The following is a 13,540-nucleotide window of genomic DNA, read 5'->3' on the forward strand; positions in this document are numbered from 1 at the left end:
TGCTTTTAGGTGAAAGCTGCTTGAGTATTTCTGCAGTGATTATATCGAAACCAGAGGATTTTTTTTAATTTTTGCATTTTAATTTCTCTTTTTAGTTCAGCGCTCGTGACTCGTGGAATTTCTTTTGGAGTTGTATAGAGAATGAAGTGGAATAATCTCAGCACCTTTTCTTAGTTTCCCTGTTTTCGCAGGGTTAAGATTTTAGTATCTTGGCTCTCATCTCTTTGCTGAGCCTGCTGATATTGCAGGTCGTGACATAAAAAACGTGATGAACTTCATCAGCAGTAAGAAGCGGTTACAACTCCGTGACCCAGTCATCGTTCGGTACTTTCTTCCTAGTCTTCTGATCACCTTTACAATGGTATTACCGAGGCGACTTTTTGATTTTCGTAGAAGTGTAACCTCTCTATGGATTACCATTTCAACCAGTTTTATAAAAATGCAAAAATAAAAAATTTTGTCTACTGTAATGCACCTGTTTTCCACATGAGTTTTCACCTAAAAAATTATTTAATAATCCAAAGTAATGATTTCTTTTGTGCTAAGGTAGGGCAAAAAAATCAGCACTGATATAACCTTTTCTCCAGAAGTAATTTTTAGCAGCATAAACATTCCCCGTACGTTCAACATATATGTACGTTCCCCATAAGTACATGGAGAATGCTGCTGAACTGACAGTCCTTGGCCGGATATAAGTCCGTGTCGTTCCGGTAACGTAGAACCGACTATCGCGATTCGTTCATTTCACTTGAGGATATATTTCACTTAAGTGAGGATATCAAAATAAGTATAGGAAAAGTTTTCGATCAAGACTTGGGCATTCCTTCTGTCATTGGCTGCTCCCGTAACTTTTTCACCCATTCTTAATTTTGTTTACGGATGTCGGAAGAGCTAAATAAATTTTTTCACTCTTTAACTCTTTGGGGACGGAGCCACTCGATGGGCGAGCGTCGCTGAGGACGAGAGGTATTGGAGTGCACAGTAAAGAAAATAAATACGTTGAACGTTCTAAAAACTAAGGCTTTATTTGACACAAGACAAATTTTTCATGAAATCAAAAAATAGTTGTAAACAAACTGCTATCACTGCTAATGTTGAAATGCCTGAGTGGATTCCTTATTGCACGGATTTCACTTCCACTTGACGTAGTAATGCCGTCATCTTCCATCTTATCAGATTTAAAGTAATATTCGTCAGAGTTGTCACTATCTAACGTATCATCTCTAGATCGCGTAGCCATCATGCGTAGGATAAAATATATATAAAGCCTGCTGGTTCCTCTGACAGTGACACTAAGAGGCTGAATCGCAGAACTGAAATTCGTTCTGGCTCTAGCGTCGTCTCACATCTTAAGTTTACATTATAAGGAAGACAAGACTTCATCGCTAAAGGCCCCTAATGTCGTTGAATGAAAACGTGACTCTTTTACTATACGTATGCGTATCTTATCGCTCAGAACGACAGACGTCGCGAGTCTTGCAGCTAATTTAGCCTGATATATGCCGACACGCATTCGGAACGGTAAAACGGCTTGAGCGGCTATATGCCGACACTGGTCCCCAAAGGGTTCAGGTCTTGTTTCCCATCAGTTTTCATTCAGCTCTTTAGGTTAGGTTAGGTTAGGTTAAAGCGGTTACCCTGTGGGACACACTCAGGCTCATAGCCCATTGTGATGCCGCGTGGGAGCTTTCCCTATTTCTCCTAAAACCAGTGTGTGCTTTTCAAAAATTTTAGAATATCTCCTATTTCTGCGGAACTGATATCTTCCAATTCGTTAAAAAATTGTCTGCCTAGAATAGCAAATCTCGGTCTGGATAGAGCAGGACAATGGCACAGAAGGTGTAAGATTGTCTCTTCCTCTTCCTCATCAAGACAACTTCTACAGAAGTCATGTGCTTGCACACCCATCCTTTGGGCGTGCCTACCTATTAGACAATGTCCCGTTATGACTGAAATCAGTGCGCTAAAATTGTGTTTGTTTTGGCTTAGCAAAGATTCTGTGCGTTTAGCACTAAGAGTCGGCCACAGTTGATGGGCGATTTTGCAGGTGGCTTAATTACGCCATCTTCCGTTTGCTTTCCTTACGTTTTCTTCAAGGATAAGTAGCTAACATGTTTGTAAGGGTATGCCTATGTCATTGTCTATGTACTCATCGGTCAACTTGGTGCCGAGCCTCGCTAGTTCATCGGCTCTACAGTTACCCTCAATGTCGCGATGGCCAGCTCTTTGCTTGAAACGATTTATAATTCCTGAAAAGTATCAGTTTGAAACTTAATTTCTTGATTTTTTTAGATATGCATCCCCATACGTTATGCTATTCCCATCTTCCAGTCTATTACGCACATAACCACACTTCTCCTAATACCATCAGCCCCTTTCCGCCCAATTTCCTCTTCATCTCCGCTTCTTTGCGGACGCCGTGTTCGCATTCCTCTGCTATTCATTTTTACTGCTTGTTCTGAATCGAATTTTATTTTATTTTATTCTATTTTTTCAACTACTTTATTGGCAACAACCTGTCAACAATACTTGCCTCAACCATGCGGTATATCATCTTTTGCGGCTACGACCTTAACGGTAAATAAAAAGTAATGATTAACCAGCTTCTAGGCTAAATTCTATGCAGATTAGCGTAAGGAGAATTAATGGAGGAAAAGAGGCGAGTGCTGTGGTAGAGTGCAGCGTATAGAATTACAAACAAGCGCATAGAAAAAGAATAAGAACAACAAATATATAGCAACAATAACAATGTTTGCATGTCGAACACACAAAGTTCACTGGAGTCCAAAGCCTGGTGCATTGTTGGGTTTATTGGCTTGTTGGTCGGTTGGTCGGTTATTGCACTGCCTCCTTCCGGCTGGCCGAACGGTCGTTTCGTTCGCCGTATGGGCAGACGGTAGGACGGCCGGTTGGTCGGTCTTCTTTGGTCTCATTTAGTCACACGGAACATTGACAAGGTTGGTATGTTGCTATGAGTAGAGGCGCCGCAAAGATTTTACTTTTATGGTTTATTTGTTTTATTAGTACCATCGCCTTTTTGTTGTTTTTTGTGCTAGTGATTTCTTGTTATTTTTCGTTGGTTATTTGTCTCTGACTCAGGGCTCGGATGGATTTGTGCCTTCAATGGTTCATGTGTTTCATTGTAGATTTTAAAAATTTGATAAATGCCCCGAAAGCGTCGCAAGAGTCGCACTCATCTCAGCACTGCAGGAATGGATTTATAAATCTGCATTGTTATTGTTGTAGCTCGGTGTTCCACTCGGGACTGAAGTTGTCGCCACGTTCTTGTTGTCGCGGTTAGATATCTCAGCACCTCTTCGTCCCATCTGTTGCGCCATTTGTCTAACACCAGCCGCTGTAGTCCAACCGTTTCTGCTTCAAATGCAGCTTCAGCTTCAGCTCGTGCTGCAGCTTCCTCAAGTGCTGTCAATCCAGGCAGCAACTAACGCGATCGATGGGTGGTTACAGCTGACATGTTTCAGTTTTCATACTCTTGTACATGTCGCAAATGTTGCATGCAACACAGTGCGCAGCATGCAGGCCAATATGCATAGTTGCTTGTATATCCACGATGTTTAGCCTTCAGCGCTTTCCCTATGATCATTTTTGACATGTTGCTGCTTTCCATCATCAACTCTCCACCGCCCCCCAAAAGGCATTCCCTTCCGCATTAACTCAAACCTCAACTGATCCTGTACCCGACCGCCTCCGTTGCACCTTCTTCTTGCTGGCATCAACTTTATTCAGCCGTCCACATTGGCAACTGTCACCTCAGCTCAAAAGCAACTATTGCCATATTTTCCTTCCTGTGCCTTTTGCAACTGTTTATTGCGGTTGCGCTCGGCCTCAATCGGTGTGGCATAGCCCGGCTTGACTTGGTGTGGCGTGGCGTGGCATGGAGAGTTCATGTGTTATAGCTTGTTTTGATTTTCTATCCACACGACGGAATATCAAATTGCATCACTATCAGCGGTGCATTCAGTGCACCATTAGCCACAGTGACAGTGGCAGTGCGCAGTGGCGTAGAGAGAAAGAAATCTTGTGTGGGGCAATTCAGCTTGAGCACTCGCAGCAAGAGGCAGACGAAAAAGTCCTTCACGCCTTCATTATTAGAGATAAATATCTCAGGGACAGAGGCTACTGGGGTGCATACACCGCACTGTTGCGGATGTTAGCAACGACAGTGGTAATCACCAACTCTTTACGGATGTAAGTCCTAGAGACTACAAAACAGCATAAAAGGCTGAGTCCACTTTGGAAGTGTACGCCGTGCATACCATTTTCCATAAGCCGAATGAGAATTATAGAAACTGGCTAAAGAAATCAAATCATCCACCTATTTGCGTCCGCCTTAGTCGACTGGGTTTGTGCGTTATTACCATTCTATAACGCCTTAATTCGTGTATGAAACACCAAATGATGGAAAAGACTTGTTTCTAATAGCGATCGCCTTGCCTCTTTGGCAAGACCAAATTCATATTGGTATGAAAAATATCGGCTAGGTTAGACTCGTAAAATATGTTTACTCTATAGCTACAGAAACTCACAGATTTCCCCATCCGTAGTCTAATATATTCTTAAACCACTCCGATTTTTAAGAAAATCAGATCAGCTTCTTTAGAAACACTCTGCCAAAACTATCCTAATCTCAAGGTAAGTGGTCCACAGAGAACTGATGATCTGCGCTCGAAGTGCGGACTATCCGCACAGGAAGTATACAGTCGGTTCTTTCTTATTAGATTATACAGAATTCCTTATACGAACCTCGGACTCAGACTCCGACTCTTTTTCTTCTTTGCATCACAGTCCTTTGTGAACCATTGCTTCATTCATAATCTTCTACCATCAGTTTCTATCTAAAACTACCTCCTTCCACCGACGCAGATTTAGCTTTTCAAGGTCAACTTTCACGTTTTCGAGCTATCACTTTCGGGGCGTCCTCTTCTTCGGCCTCAAACAGGACGTAATTTAACTACCTTTTGAGTTGTTCTCTCTTTAAGCCTTCCACATGTCTAAGCATGTGCCCGAGCCATCTTATCCTCTGAGAGATTTGAAACGACTCTGACTAGGCGGCTGAAAAACTATTAGTTCAGTATCTGTTTAAAATTTCTGAGAGAATCCGTATATTCTTTTATGAAAGATTCGGTAAATTAAGTATACTTCGTTCACCGAGATGTCCAGCCTTGTAGTTGCTCCACCTGTATAAGGTTCACAGCGGACTCTTCTGCTTCCGCATTTCCCGGAACCCCACTGTGGCCAGAGACATAGTGCAGATAGAAAATGTATTTATGAAGACTTTAATAAGCATATTCGATACTCGAGAACACATTTTCAGCTTCTTGATATGACTTAAGTGTCCTGACTTCAAACTGGCCACCTACAAAAAAGGTGAGTTTTGAAGCAGTGAAGTCCTGGTTTTCTGGTCTCAAGCGGCAAAGGTAGTTTGTGTTAGTAAGGAAAAGTGGAGAACGGAGAATCTCTCTTGCCAACAAGTATTACTATGGACTCGGTAAACAATTGAGTAGTACAAACGACGAACAAAACTAATACTCTACAAGGCTCTCATCATGTCCGTCCTAACGTATGGCGCAGAAGCGTGGACGAAGGCAATATCCGATTAAGCGCAACTTGGAGGGTTTGAGAGAAAGATTCTGCAGAAGATTTTTGGAACTTTGCATATTAGCGATGACGAGTATCGTAGGCAATGGAAATGAGCTGTAAGAGGTCGTAAAGTAGACAGAGCACAGCGAATAAAGATCCAGCGGCTAGTTGGCTGGGTCATGTCGTACGAATGGATACAAACCCTCCGGCTCTAAAAGTATTCGATGCGATACTAGCTGGTGGTAGAAGAGGAAGAGGAAGGTCTTCTTTGCGTTAGGAACATCAGGTGCAGAAAGACCTGGCTTGATTTGGTGTATTCAGCTGGCGCCGGTTAGCATGAGAAGGAAATAACTGCCTTGTTTAACTCGGGCAAAATCGCATTAGCGATTATCGTGTCAATCAAAATGAAGATGTAAGGCAAATGAGCTGGCTAGTTTGGGATTCTCACTCCAAATTAGGATTGATATACCTATGTCCTTGGCAACATGTAAACATCTAATAGACAGACATACCATGGTGTTGCTAATTCCAACTGGAAGCAGTTAAATACCTGCACTATCAGCAGGCTAACGTGACCCGGATGAAACATGAGTCGCACTAAGTGTCTACTTAAATTAAGAAGAGAGAGATCTAAGAAGCGTAGTAGGTGTCCTATCAGGGCGCTGCCTAAAAGAAAGATATGCCAGTAGATTAGGGGCACCATCCAATGACTAGTGTAGACGAAGAGGAGGCGGTCGAACACATTCTCTGTGTAGAAGACGGTTGAGATTGCTCGGTCTCGCCTTTCTGCACAACAATGCGGATGTTTTTAATCTCCAATAAGTTAGTATGGCTAGTTTTTTGAAGACCAAATAATGGTTTAGAGCGAACCAAATAGCATATGAATAGGATAGTTCCGATGGTTCCACAAGAGGTGTCCAACAGGCCTAGGTGCGTCGAAAGACAGCCACTTCACCTAACCTAACTTGATAGTAATTTATGGGGGAGCCACTGAAAGTCTAAGGGACTCTGCCTAGTACACCCATCTATTAGCTTAAAAGCTCTCACTGCCCGACGTCGTTAATTTTCATTTAAATGTCTTCGATGAAGACACAAAATAGTAGTGGGCCAACAACAAAAACAAATTTAACAGCATTCGATGTCAATATGTCTCAGGAATATTCTTCTCAAAGACATGAATATGATGGATGTGGCGAGAAGCTTATATAGACCTCCTACTTTCTTTAGAAAGATTTTATATTTTTTCGTCGAAACTTTCCCTCTTGTAAAAATTCCTACGCCACCACTGAGCCTCGTAAGCGAGCTATTGGTTAGAAAGTACTATGCAAATACAATATGCGGCAAGTGTGCGTGTGTTCGAGAGGAATTTTAATTACCGTGAATATGCAAATCGGTGTCAGGTCCACCACACAAACATTCGCACAAAAGCGGTTGCATAATTAACCGCACACTGCCACATAAGCGCTAAGGTACTTGCAACAAGTACCCATTCCATTCATATGCGTGTTTGTGTGTGTGGACTCTAATGTACTGAAAATATGCACATAAATATGTTTGTAATTGTGCAACTAAGGTGAAATCAAGGAAGCCAAATCAATTTCTAACAAAGTGGAAATGCATTTATTGGTTTTAATTTTCAATGCCTGCCTGTCTATTGCTTGCCACAACCAGCATTGGGATCACATATCATTGGAATTGCGATTCAACAGCAGCGAGAAAGCAACACTTGCTACAATTAATGGGAAGGAAAAAACTGGAAATTATAAAGGAGTTGAACAATCGCTGGGATTTGAAGTGCTCCGGAGCACCTGCGCTGGACGTCAACAGTTCAGTTCAAAGGTTTCACAAAGGAGCATTGTCTTGTGCGAGCGCTGACAGGAGCTGTGCATTGCTGCTCGTGTGTGTGTTTGTGTGTGCGTGTTAGCTCAGTGACTTTGATAGCAGCAAATCAGCCAGTCAATGTAAGAGTTGAATGCCAGAGCGTTGCACATTAGCGTGGCCGAGCAGGTTCAGCGTATTCATCAGCCCATCACTTCGTTAGTTTGTCAATGAAAATAGGGGAAAAAATGATAGAAATGATAGAATGAATGAAGAGAAGCGGCATGTTTGCTCTTCAATTTGGTAAACAATTTGTCAAATGGAATTCGGTTTTATCAACTTGACGAGCTAAGTACGATCTTGAAGATATCTCTTAAGTTATGGCAAGTCTTCTGGAAGCCTAAAATCTAAAAATCTATGCAACTCAGTTTTACTGAAATAGCCCACGGAAAAATAATTTTCAAAGCTCATACCGAAATTAGACATAGAAACTCCTTCGTACAAAAATAAACCGCTCCCCAACCTAGGAATCCGTTAGGAATTCACGGTTACCTTTTGAAAGTAAAAAAAAAGAAGTTTTCTCACGGAGCACAACGAATCGTACACATAAACTCCTTTATTCTGAACATCCCTTAATAAAAAACAGAAACTTTAAAAACCTAAAGTTTTGGGTGAAGGTTCTAAGGAAAATATTGATTTAAATCTCTTCGGTGATTTTCTACAGAGACATAGTTCAGCGAATCAAAACTTGGGCTCGGCTCGGCTTTGGTGCCGGATTTCGACTGCGAAGCACAGCACAGAGAAGGCAGGAAAAAATGTAGAAACGTTCGGCTTCACTTGATGCTTCTCCATCCGATTGGGTCGCTTACTACAAGTTTCTTGATTGGCGCGAAAATCACCGAGTCTAACAAAGCGCGCAAGTCATTTCTTCCTCATTCTAACCGGTACCAGTTGGAGACACCAAGTGAATCTAGGACCTTCTCCACCTGATCTTTCCAACGCAGAGGAGGCTTTCTTCTTCCTCTGCTATCTCCAGCTGATACCGCATCGAATACTTTCAGAGCCGAAGTGTTTGTATCCATTCGGACGACATGACTTTATTCGCTGCGCTATGCCTATGGCGGCCGCCGTAGCCGAATGGGTTGGTGCGTGACTACCATTCGGAATACACGGACAGAACCTTGGTTCGCATCTCAGTGAAACATCAAAATTGAGAAAAAAGAAAAAAAAAGAAAGATTTTTCTAATAGCGGTCGCCCCTCGGCAGGCAATGGCAAACCTCCGAGTGTACTTCTGCCATAAAAAAGTTCCTTATAAAAATATCTGCCGTTCGGAGTCAGCTTGAAACTGTAGGTCCCTCCATTTGTGGAACAACATCAAGACGCACACCACAAATAGGAGGAGGAGCTCGGCCAAACACCCGAAAAGGGTGTACGCGCCAATTATATTTATATATATTATATTTGTCTATGTCGTCGTCCTTCTCTCAAACACTCCAAGAGACTCCCGATAAGGCATTATCATCGTCCGAGCTTCTGCACCATACGTTATGACGAGCATGATGAGTGTTAGTTTTGTTCATCGATAGAGGACTTTACTACTCAATTGCCTACTTAGTCCAAAGAGCACTCAGTTGGATTTCAAGGCTGACATTGGTATTGTGCCTGCGCGATTAAGTTCTGCGGCCACACGATAGCGAGCCACACGACAGCGAGTCGCTCTATCTGAAATCTAGTCTGGTAACAACTATAAGTTAGCTTAGGTTAAAGATTGCCCGAAGAGATCCCACTTCAACGAGAAATCCAATTATTCCCTTGAGATACCATTGCAGCGGAAAAAGGAAATTCATGGCTAATAATTAAACCTGTTAAGTCTGCAAATGTAGCAAAGAAGTAAACGTCAGATGCCTAGTTCTTAACCTTGCGAAAGCAGGCCAGCTACAAAAAAAGCGACTTAGGTGAGTCCATCTAATCGTACAAATGCGATCGCAAAGAGAACAAAAGTACTACCGAGTCTAACCGCAGGCATACCTAGCGTACAGTGACTGGTAAGTACGGCCACTAAATTTGAAAGTTGATGCTTTGTTAACCTAAGAAGCTAGTTTGCTTACTTCTAGTCCATCCGTGTTCAGAAGGATATCGAGACTTTGCAAGTTTGTGGACTTGGCCTTGGTGAGTTGACAAGCTGAGTTGACCTATCCCGGAGTAGAAGACAGATAGTCAAATGGATCCCAAACCTCTTATTGTACGAAGAGACTATCTCGCGAGTAATCAGGTACTCAGGTACTCAATGGCCTTGTGATAAGGTACTCGGCTTAGTTTAATTTTAGGGAGTTCTGATGCGGTCGAGCCAGTTTTGAGCGCACTATCATCAAGCCTAGAGCTCTGATTGCTGATTGGCGGTCGTAGTACATGTATATGAACTCCTCTCACTGTTATTACACAAGTGACCAACCAAGCAGCTGCTTCTTTGATTGTGGCTACCTGCGTTTGGAGCATACTGTAGTGGTCCGGTAGCCTGAACTCCTGTTTGATGGTGAGATCCTCGTAAAATACTCCTTCACCAAACCTCCCATTCAACATCAAGCCATCTGTGATGAGGTTAACTGCGCGGTGTTCCCAAATGCTACACCTCGTCTACGCCTTCTTGTTGGACTAAAGTCTTGCAAGTAGATTTATAGCCGAGGACAAAACGTAGTACATCCTGTCATCAAACAAACAGTCGGCGCACTCGCGTATCGGCTCCCACGTCACTGTTGACGGTTATGATTTCAAGGTTGTAAAAGACTTCGTATATTTAAGAACCAGCATCAACACTGATAATACCAATGTCAGCCTTGAAATCCAACGTCGAATCTCGCGATGGAACAATGTATGAGCTTTACGACGACATAGACATAGCGCAGCGAATAAAGATCCAGCGGCTAGTTGGCTGGGTCATGTCGTCCAAATGGAGATAAACGCTGTGGCTCTGAAAGTATTCGATATCGTACTAGCTGGTGGCAGCAGAGGAAGAGGAAGGCCTCCTTTGCGTTGGAAAAATCAGGTGGAGAAGGACTTGATTTCACTTGGTGTGTCCAACTGGCGCCGGTTAGCACGAGAAAGAAACGACCGGCGCGCTTAGTTAAACTCGGCTAAAATCGCGTAAGCGGTTATCGCGCCCATTAAGAAGAAGAAGAAGAAGAAGAAGATGCATAGTGAGGTTGTTCATGAATTATAGGCGCAGACTGAGAGTTCCTGTTAGCACCGTTCGCTGGTATTGATATCTCAATACCGCTTTCCAATTTTTACATATAAAATGATAAGAACAGTGTAAATATTTGAAAGAGATATTAAATTTGTATACAAGAAAATAAAGCAAAGAACTAATTTTAACAAAAAAATAATGACAAACAGGATTTTCAGTAACGCTAAAGGTTACGATGCTCGCAGCTTAAAAGTGAAACCTCTGCAGATTGGGATCTCCAGCTTCCAATCAATCAACAGTCAGTCTTACGAAAAAACCACTAATTTTTTGTTTGAGTATCGCAATCATGCCGTAATACCTGTCTAATCTTCTCATTTACTTATCTAATCTGACATCAAAGGCAAAAAGTAAAAGAAAGCAAACCGCCCGCTACTGCACTAGAAAGTGACTCCTTCCAGATGATAAGAAGAAAGAAGAGTGCTGATCGTAACCGCAAATAACAAAAAAAAAAATGCTCAAAAGCAGACTCGCAGCCTCTCTGAGTAGTCAAGGATGCACTATGAAGGCGGGGTGCATTTAACGCCTGACTTGTCAACAGAAGCAGAGACGGAAAAACAACAAATAATAATAAATGCCATAAAAATAGTGCAAACGCTGCTGAATCATTGATGCGCGCGCTGATTAACGTCTTCAGAAAGTAATAGTCCAAATACAAAAACAAAAGCAAAGCAAAATAAAAGGAAAAAGAAAAAATCAAAAGGTTAGTTTGGTTAGACAGCAGGCCGCAATTGTTTGCACAAAATAATAGAAAATAAAGAGTGCAGAGTAGTAAAATCAAACAAAGCTGCAGACCTGTAGGCGCAGCTGAACCGAAGACTATGCAAAAGCAAAAACTAAATACAACAACGCCACTGCACTGCAATTCCATTCACTGCTCTTTGGAGCGGCGGCATCCGTTTGAAGTTGGGTCAGAAGTAGCGCCTATGCGCAGGACAAAATCGACAAAGTATTGCCAAATAATGCACCTCCGCCGCAGTCAGCCAGGCCAACTGCCAAACAGCAACAAAGCAAAGCCAAACAAGGCTAAAGTGCAGCACACGCAGTTGGAGTTGGCAGTGATTCATGGAAACTCATCTGACATTTACAACTATGAGCGACTGAGCGGGTGAGTGAATTAGTGACTCTTTGACAGCAATCACCTTGCAATGCATTACATGACAAATTTTTTTGGTTAACTTCATTTTTTTTCTTTTGCTTTGCTGCATTTTTTTATTTTTGCTTGTTTTTTTGCTCACATTTTTGCTCTGCTTTTTAGGCGCGCAAAATCAGAACAACTTGTCTGCCTAGGCCGAGACAAATAGACGACAGACAGGTTACCACACATTGTTCGACTTGAATGAGTGTTGCACAAGGTGCAACGTTGATGATACTGCCGTTGATTATTGTGTTGCAATTCCTTTGTTTTTTTGTATCCAGATTTGCTATAGATTATTTGTGTTGGGTTTCTATGAAATATTCGCCTTTGAGACATTGCAAGATTTCGTAATTCCAAGAATTTATTTGTGTCAAAGGACAATTTAGCATTGTTTCGATGCATTATTGATTTTTTGCTCTAACGTAACTGTAATGGACTTTGGGTCAAGTGATGGAAAAAGCATGGAAGTGTGACAAGGTGTTGCTGGCATTAGCAACAAGATGCGAAAATGAAATGCAGCCGCTCTCGGAAGAGGTGTCTAAGTGAAAGGTAAATTTATTTTTTTTTCCTATTTTGTTAATTACATGAATAAAAATAAAGTTAAGCGAGTTAAAAGAAACAAATTTGAAATAAAATAAAACAAGATCAAATAAAATAAAAAAATCACTATAAATAAATTAAAATAAATTGAAATTTAAATAAAATAATATAAAATAAACAAATTTTTGTACAATACATTCGTCAATTAAATTTTTGTATATTATATTTTATTTTGGCTAAATTTTTATGTAGGGGAGGATGGGGAGTTGTGAGACATTGTTACCTTTCGGCATTATTCATTTTTTTACATTCGATTTTAAGTGTCAACAAGTGTTCTCGATGCGATCTCACTTTTCAGCTAGCATTGGTCGTATTTACATGCATTCGACGCGTCTCTCCAGTTACTGTGTTTTGGAATTTCTCGGTAAGTTTTTTCATCATTTGTTTTGCGATACATTCGATCAGTTGTTGAAGCAAATTGCAAATGTTAATATATACAAGTTATTAATTGTCCTATTAGCTTTGAATTTACACATCCACTTGGGCATGAACGTTCGATGTGTTTATGACTACGCGGCCATTTATAAAAAAAACGATTTGGGGAGTTGTAAGACAACAAATGTGGGGAGTTGCGAGACACCGGTTTTTTCGACGTTTTAACGCATCTTTTATAAGTACCTCGCAATATTCATGCATTGTTTGTATATATATCATGAAATTTTTGGTTAAATTTGAGTTTTTACTGTTTTAAGTTAAGCAGAAACAACTCCATTCATTGCAATGTATGCGATCGAGCTGTGCACCTAAAGTGTGCCAATTTACGAACTGGTTATTATACATGTTCTCACTGTGAATCATCAGATTGATGGCATTGCATTTTTTATACGCTTTTTTATAACAATTGTCTTTTCTTTTTTATTTTTCATCTTAATAAAGAACTAACAACTAAAATAAGTCATTTTTATTGATTTAAGAAATGGTGTCTCACAACTCCCCACATTTTTGTATTTTGTATTATATTTTATATGATTATATACAATTTTAATTTTAAGGAAAATTGTAGTTTTGTTAAATAGGCCATACCAATAGCTTCCAGTATTCATTGACTAAAGATTCCATCGTTGACATATGCAGAATATTAAGATTTTGAGTAATACGGGTCCAAAAACAAAACCCGTCTCACAACTCCCCATTCTCCCTT

At 41.0% G+C, this 13,540-nt stretch overlaps 1 protein-coding gene across 1 annotated transcript; it reads left to right on the forward strand.

The window, feature by feature from the left end:
- The first annotated feature begins 11,439 nt into the window (after positions 1–11,439).
- Positions 11,440–12,342, forward strand: LOC128862696 (uncharacterized). Its single transcript, XM_054101356.1, has 2 exons — positions 11,440–11,769; positions 11,920–12,342. Exons 1-2 carry the CDS (start codon positions 11,483–11,485, stop codon positions 11,963–11,965), a joined length of 333 nt encoding a protein of 110 aa, XP_053957331.1. The 5' UTR covers positions 11,440–11,482; the 3' UTR covers positions 11,966–12,342.
- The last annotated feature ends 1,198 nt before the right edge of the window (positions 12,343–13,540 follow it).

This window comes from Anastrepha ludens, chromosome 5, assembly GCF_028408465.1.
Source record: "Anastrepha ludens isolate Willacy chromosome 5, idAnaLude1.1, whole genome shotgun sequence".
Lineage (NCBI taxonomy): Eukaryota > Metazoa > Arthropoda > Insecta > Diptera > Tephritidae > Anastrepha > Anastrepha ludens.

Excerpts from the sequence above, each read along its gene's own strand:
- LOC128862696 (XM_054101356.1), top strand. The coding sequence starts at position 11,483 with ATGCAAAAGCAAAAACTAAATACAACAACGCCACTGCACTGCAATTCC. Across the intron at positions 11,770-11,919 it reads AACTATGAGCGACTGAGCGG|GCGCGCAAAATCAGAACAAC; the intron begins GTGAGTGAATTA and ends TCTGCTTTTTAG.